The 8141-nt window shown below is 44.5% G+C and overlaps 1 protein-coding gene across 1 annotated transcript; it reads left to right on the forward strand.

The window, feature by feature from the left end:
- Positions 1–5209: 5209 nt before the first annotated feature.
- Positions 5210–7045, forward strand: kcnk15 (potassium channel, subfamily K, member 15; the record flags this gene model as incomplete). Its single annotated transcript, XM_080015962.1, has 2 exons — positions 5210–5492; positions 6036–7045. 2 exons carry the CDS (start codon positions 5210–5212, stop codon positions 7043–7045), a joined length of 1293 nt encoding a protein of 430 aa, XP_079872088.1.
- Positions 7046–8141: the final 1096 nt, after the last annotated feature.

The raw sequence follows: 8141 nt of genomic DNA on the forward strand, positions 1-8141 counted from the left end.
ACCTTGTTGAAGTGGTCTAGTCATAGTTGGCGGTCTAGTCAGGGGTAGCAGTCTATGCAATGATGCAGGTGGTGTGGAGCCTTGTGATTTAACAGCCGCCCCTTCAAATGGTACATTCAAATTTAATAAACAAATCACAAGTTCATCCTTGGAGTCAGATTCAGAGTCAGGTGAAAGAATGACCGGTCGGGCCCCTGGTCTAATAAACCTCTTCTCTTTAGACGTGACCTCCACAGTTTGGGTCCTTCCATCATGGCTGGGTATGATAGGTAGTTAAAGGTCCATTAACAGTACTACTGTTCCTTCCTTCAGATTCTTAGTGTCCCTTTGCCATTTATTCTGTACCTGTAAGTTGGGAAGGTAGTTTTTGATAAAGCAGGACCAACACTGATATTATTTGACTGTGCCTCCATTGTCTCCGTCCTAGCAAGTTGGTATCTGCATTGATTGCCTGGGGAAGAGAAGAATCTCGCTGCCCCATGAGAAGGAGGTTTGGGATGATCAAGTTTGGGATTTGCTATGTCAGAAGATGTGTATCTGATTGGTTTGGAGTTTAGAAGGCCTTCTATCTCCACTAGTGCTGTGTGTAAGACTTCCTCAAAAACAGTCTGACTGCCCACTGTCACCCTGAGAGCAGCTTTAATGAACCTGATTTCCCGCTCCCACATTCCCCAGAAGTGAGGGGAATATGGAGGGTTAAAGTGGAACTGGATTTACTTAGCTGTTCTCTCAGGTGTGGATACATGGCTGCAAAAGCATCTCTCAGCTCTCTGTCTCCTCCTTTGAAGTCGGTGCCACAGTCAGAAAGTAGCTCATAAGGGCGTCCTCTGCGTGTGACGAAACGCCTCAGGAACCTAGGAACACGTCACGATCAGGACTGTTCAATAATTCTATTAGTGCATCTGGTGGTCATACACTTAAACTGTATTACCCATCGTTTTTCTACCCGGCGCCCCACTTAAATGTGTAGGGAACCAAAACAGTCTACTCCTGTAAACCAGAAAGGGGGTTTCCATAGCCTCAGCCTTGAGGAAGGTAGGTCTGCCATTTTTAGATACATAGGTTTTGCCCACCATTGCCCAACATTCAGAACATGACCACTGGTGTTTTTTGACAGCCTGTCTGCCCCGAAGGACCCAGCAGGTACGGTGTTTTTCGGCAAATACCCTATCAGGTCCAGGGTGGGAGAGTCGCGTGTATCATAATCCTTAATCAGAAGCTGTGTTAGAGGATGTTTAGGGTCAATTATCAGGTTCAAGATCTTTACTCTGTCTAAGTCTGCCACCCACTCTTAGGACTTTCATGTTTTTATTAAACTCAGAAGATAGAGGTGAAAGATGTGGGGAAATGTCTTTACAAGATTTCAATGCCTGAAATTCCTCTTGGGAAACTCACTGAGCATGAGCAATTAGTACAGTTTCTGCTTTGGTTCTTGAAATGCAAGTGGGGTCAGATTTTGAATGACAGGTTTGTACAGGTGTTGTATTCTGTTGGTTCAGGTAGGTCAAATGGCTTAGTGGGTTGTGTGAGGCCACAAAAAAGGATTTCCTCAACTCTGTGGTTATCTCTTTGGCAGGAGCAGGACAGACAGGCCATTGACTAGAAGAAAGGTGAAAGAATGCGGGACCTCTATGCTATTGATGTGTGGTATTTAGATCTTTGAGTGGCTTACCTCTGGTGATATCATCTGCAGAGTTTTGCTTTGTGTCCACATACCTCCATTTAAAGGCTTAGGTTAGTTTCAGTATCTTCACAATTCTGTTGGCTACAAAGGCCTTATACCTGCAGGACTCAGAGTGAAACCATGTTAGTACCACAGTGAAGTCAGACCACAGAAAGGTTCTGTCAATGGGGGCTGTCAGTTTGGATTTGATCAGTTTACTTAGCTGGGCTTCGGTCAGGGCTGCATATAGGGCATAGTTTGTTGCTTTAGGGCCACACATGGCCATTAAAAATGAGATGTTAGTCTCCCCTATCTGGTTTGTTGTTGTCATGTATGCCACTGAACCATATGCTCTTTCTGAAGCATCACAGAACATGGAACATGAGGGTTGTTGCCATCATACCACCTGAGGAGGTAGATGTGAACCAGGTTTCACTCTCCCATGCATCCCATTCATCCCATGCGCGTTGCAGGTCGCCGGTGGGTAGAGAATGATTCTATTACTTATTGTTCACCCAGAGCTGCTGGAGCAGGACTTTGGCTCTAGTGGTGAACGGGATGATGTATCCTAAAGGGTCATATTGTGAAGCCAGCACTTTGTACACATTTCTCATGGTTAGAGTTTGTTCGGAAATGGATCTGTGCCTATCGCCCAAGGTATCAGAAGCTGCTTTCACACACGCACTGCAACCCTGAAATTTTCCGGACTTTACTCCGGTTAATATCTGATTGAGTGGTATGTGTGAACAGAGCAAGTAATTGTCCAGATCATTCACAGCGAGCGAGTCGGCATGTCGCGTGATGATGACATTTCTATCATGTGCCAATTATTTACCTTTGTGTGGATCTTTGTGCACGTGTGGAGCTGCGTACCGCTTTCTGCTTTCTTTATTATTCCTTTCCACTCTCTCTTTACATTGTGGATACGGGCAAATACATGCAGTATCAATGGAAAAAAAATGCCCAACTTCTGATAAGTCTGTAGCCTTGTCTACCATCTTGGGCGTGCTGTAAAACTCTGCAGCGTCATTGCTTCACACCCTGCCTCCTGCACGGACAATCTACGTTTTATTTGCTACTTGAGTGAAAGGGTAACTGCAGACAATGTCCGGATAATCAGGTCTCAACATTATCTGGACTTTTTCCGGAGTGCATGAGTGAAAGCAGCTAGAGACACAATGCCAGCTAAGCCATAGGGCACCCTATGGCAGAGCTAGAGCTCAGCATTGTTTGATCTGGCAGCTGATGGTATGTGATCAGCAATAGATGAAAAGTTACTCGCTCACTGCCTTATTTCAAATCCGCCAGAGGATAACAGAGCCCTTATTTTGAGAATTTGTTATTTTCCTTCATTGGGGAAGGGAAGTGATCTACTGTAATGCAATTGTCGACATAGAATAACTCGAGAAGAGTTTCAACCACATCTTCATTGCCCTTACTGTGATCCCACACACGTTTCTGGACAGAATATGTTGCGCAGCAGGGGCTACATGTTGTGCCAAATTGGAGCACTTACCTTTCATGGACAGTTTGCGTCTCTTTAAGGTTCACAAAAACCTGAGAAGCGGTTTGTCCTCTGGTAAGAGCCGTACTTGGTGGAACATTCCTTAAATATCTCCACTCATAACAACTCTGTATTGGTGGAAATGGAGCAGAACACCAAGTAGTGATGGGCTCAATGTGGGGCCAGGAAGAAACTCGCCTTGATAGATGATTTTTGTCATTATGCTCAGCTAAGTGGGGGGAATATACCATGATTCTTGCAACTCAGTAATTTGTTCTGCATTGAGTTTTGCAACATAACCAACCTCATTTGGATCGCTGATCTTGAGCATGTTGAGCATGCATATAATGTTTGAGCAGTTAAGGTTCCTCCGTTATCAACCAAGATGAAATTCCTTTCGGGGGAGCTGGTTTGGAATCACAATCGAGATTTAAGTGCATTTATTTAAGCCACTTTATTTAAGGCTTAAATAAAAACTGAGGGGGAGCTGTGTGGGTTCACCTGCAGTGCCTCATTGCTGGTATCCCAAAAGGAGAGTTGTTCATCCTTATTTTTTGAAGCTGTTAAACTATGTTTTCACTCTCAGTGTTTGTCTCAATTCCCAAAATAAATCTGTACATGCATTTTTTGAAGGGAAAAGTACATTTTGTTCCAGAATTGGTCCAGATCTTAATTTAACACATTGGCTCCAACCTCAGTTTCCCTTCGAATCTAGTGCTGCGGCTGGCTACGGTAGCCATGGCAACCAGCAGCATCACCTACACTACAGTATTGGCCTCCACAAGCATCCCATGCATCAAAGGACACTTACCTAACACGCATGCATTCTTCAGCAGAATTGAGAATAGATTTCACAGGGAAATGCCTTTTTTTTTTCTGCAGTTACTACGCCTCACAGGCTCTTCACCTCCCTTTTGTCTTGGTCAGAACGTATTCATAAATCTGTCAACGATACGCCTGCTGTTGTGTGTACAGCTACGTTAACGTGCGTGTGTGCTACAATCCTGTACGGGGGAGGAGAGTAGACGCTCATAATGTATTTGTTGTTTATTACATCTGCTAATGCAAAAAATAATTGGTCATCACTCAAGACTACATCATAAACAAATCAAATTGATCAACAGCTTGAACAACAACAAATGTTCTGCAGCTAGCCATTACCACATAAGAATTTATGATATTGATATTTATGGACACTGATATTTATGGATGAGCATTTATTAAACATGATCACAAACATATATTTGATTTACGTGTTCATATATCATCCCGATTCTCGTAACACAGAATGGAAAACACGTCACATAATTCATTGCATGGATCACTATTCCATCTACAATGTCCAATATAATCAGTTCCTGGCCTTCACTGATTTAAAAGGGGGTTTATATTGGGAAATTGATAACATTTACTTACATTTTTTTCTTAAAGGGAATTTGGATTGCATAACGGAGATTTTGTATACTTCTACAATAGGAGTGTTAATTCCCCTTTCCCTATGTTTGTATATGCTGCTTCAAATTGCAACAATGGTATGAATATTTGATGTTTTTCTTCTGATATATGTGTACAATATAAGAGGAAAATCGTATACCGTGGACAGTAATGTTAATATATCATAGCTTAAAGGAATATAAAATAAAATATATATTGATATTCATGGTTATATATATCTATATTTAGGGTGTAGTTCTATTATTAATTAATATTAATATTAATATTACACCTTGTGTTGAGCGCGTTTTTATTGGTTAGGGCGCCGGCTCGGGCAACTTTAGTTACGACATAAACACGTGACACAGTGCGCATTTTGCGCGACGCAGATGAAGGGGCATCGTAACTGCAACTTTAGAGCCTATCGCTTTAAAGCCCCCCCCACCTCGCAACCACGTCCACGGCAGGATTCCACGCAACAGGCTGCAGCAGATGTAGTTTCGGGGGGGGGGGGGGGGGGGTCGTCCTGGTCCCACCTGTAACCCATCATCTCCATCCCCACATCCCCTCATCCTCACCCTCCTCACCCCCGCTTCATCGGCACTGGGATGAAGAAGCAGAACGTCCGCACGCTGTCCCTCATCCTCTGCATGCTCTCCTACCTGCTGGTGGGCGCCGCGGTGTTCGACGCGCTGGAGTCGGAGGCGGAGAGCTCCCGCCGGCGCGTCCTGGACAAGAAGCGCAGCGAGATGAAGAAGAAGCACCGGTTCTCCGAGGAGGATTACCGCGAGATAGAGCGGGCGGTGCTGCAGGCGGAGCCCCACCGCGCCGGCAGGCAGTGGAAATTCGCCGGCTCCTTCTACTTCGCCATCACGGTCATCACCACCATCGGTAAGTTTGATCAGCTGGTGTGGGCAAGTTGTGGGGGAAAAATGGAGAGTGGGATTTCATTTCTAGTACTGGCAAAGTGACTGTAAAGTGGTAATGCGTGAAAGTGTTTTGTGAGTAATTCCCCCATTTGACACTCAATTTAGCTGGCACTAAAAAACAGCCAATCAACGTATTTGTGTTACGCATGCGCTCCTCTATTTGACGTTTGCGTTGTTGGTGGCGGGGTCCGCCTTTCCCGGCAATAATCCACCGATCATGTGCAAGAAGTGGAGGGCAGCTGCGGTGGATTTGATAAGCCAGCACACAGCGAGCTGTGGTCCTTCAAGTAATGTGATGTGAGGAAAAGAGCAAGAACACCAAAAAAAGAACACCTCAAGTGACCAAGAAAAACAAAAGCAAGGGATGGGGAGAAAGAAACGTTGCAGCTTCAATGGAATTCTGGGACTTGTAGTATAATCCACCCAACGGGTGGATATTTGGACAATTACATGACATATTTTATAGATAACAATGTTCTAATAATTTCGCACTCTCTCCACTCAGGTTATGGACATGCAGCTCCCGGCACAGATGCAGGAAAGGTGTTCTGCATGTTCTACGCGGTGCTGGGTATTCCTCTGACTCTGGTCATGTTCCAGAGCCTGGGTGAGAGGATGAACACGTTTGTTCGCTATCTCCTGCGCAAGGCCAAGCAGTGTCTGGGCTTCCGCCGAACTGAGGTGTCCATGGAGAACATGGTCCTCGTGGGCTTCCTGTCCTGCATCGGCACACTGTGTGTCGGGGCGGCGGCGTTTTCCCACTTTGAGCGATGGAGTTTCTTCCACGCCTATTACTACTGCTTCATCACGCTCACCACCATCGGCTTCGGGGATTTCGTAGCCCTGCAAAAAAAGGAGGACCTCCAAGAGAAGACACCATATGTGGCGTTCAGCTTCATGTACATCCTGGTGGGGCTGACGGTCATCGGAGCCTTTCTGAACCTGGTGGTGCTGCGCTTCCTCACCATGAACACCGAGGATGAGAGGAGAGACGCCCAGGAGAGGGCCTCCCTGAAGCGCGACCGAGGGCTCCTGGACAGGGCGCTGGGGCGCCGCGCCACCAGAGAACAGAGCAGAGATCGTCACAAGGAGAGGGACAGGAACCACATTGCACGCGGTCAAAGCCACAGCACCCTCTTCCTCCCCATGGAGGAGGGGACCAGCCGCACCAACCTCATAGCTTCCCCCCTGGAGGAACAAGACGGCAGGACTACGCAGTGCGCACAGAGGTTGCGCCTGCACATCGAGGCAGGGAGGTGCCGGCCGGACTCGAGCCTGGGGTCGCTCTGCTCCTGCGTGTGTTACCACCTGGGCATGTGCGACAGTCCGCTCATGGTGCAGAGCGAACACCACGGCTGCCATATCAACCCTGTTTACTACAACTCCATTTCGTACAGGATTCAGGGCTGCTCGCCAAACTCCAGGGACAACACTGGACTCTCCTCCCCAGGAAGCACCCTCTCACCTGGACACAGCTTCCGGGAGTTCCCTCGATTTCGGAGAAAGTCGGTGTAATGACCGTATTCGTCCGGTCGTCATAATGAGGTTCACATTTGCACATGGTCAAAATAGTTTTGCATATTTGGTGCATGTTTAGAAGTCGCCTTTTCCGTTTTGATGAATAACCCAGTTGCTGAGTTATTTTGTTTCTTTCTTGTGAACAGTCCAGTGCATGAGCGGAGATGGAGCCTACCATGAATTGCATGAATGTTAAGTAAAAATGTTCAGAGTAGAGTTTAATTGAAAAATCTATACAAAAAATGTACTTTGAATAGCAATGATATTTTATAGATTTATTCATAGAAATTGATTTTTTCAATTTCTATGAAAATGTTTAAAGGTTTTTTTTGTTTAGGTAGCAAGTTATGCAGTATATTCCAGTGGCACGGTGCTCTTGGGAAACTTCCTTCATGTTTCTGTCATAGATGAAAGATGTCATTACTCTTTTATGAAACAGGCCTTAACTTAAACAAGCACATACTATAATGGACTTTAAAAAACACGAGCTATGTTAATATTTGATCTTATTACTTATTATTGAAGGCCAAATTCATTCTAGAGTGAAATCTTCATTGTACAGATCATGTACAGCTTTCTATGTGACTGATGGATGTAGCACATGCTTGGTATGTAGCAAAACACTGTTGAAGCACGTTTTTTAAGTCCCAAAGGTTATGTTTTTATTTTCAGCCAAGAAAAAAAACCTTTGTCTTCCCTGTAACATGTGAGGTTTGGTTGATGGTCACGTCATATCAACATCTTTTTATCTGAAAGAAATTGTTCTATTAAACTTAAATGGAAACAACCTTATCTATCTATCTATCTATCTATCTATCTATCTATCTATCTATCTATCTATCTATCTATCTATCTATCTATCTATCTATCTATCTATCTATCTATCTATCTATCTATCTATCTATCTATCTATCTATCTATCTATCTATCTATCTATCTATCTATCTGTCTATCTGTCTGTAAGGTTATTTATGTGTGTGTTCCCACCACAATGTAGAAATGAATGACCTTACTTACTTATCATAAATAATGACATTAGAGGACCATGTGACAAAGTTTGATTCCAAGATACAAAGAAGTGAGTCAGATAATT

This window comes from Zeus faber, assembly GCF_960531495.2.
Source record: "Zeus faber genome assembly, chromosome: 15".
Classification (NCBI taxonomy): domain Eukaryota; kingdom Metazoa; phylum Chordata; class Actinopteri; order Zeiformes; family Zeidae; genus Zeus; species Zeus faber.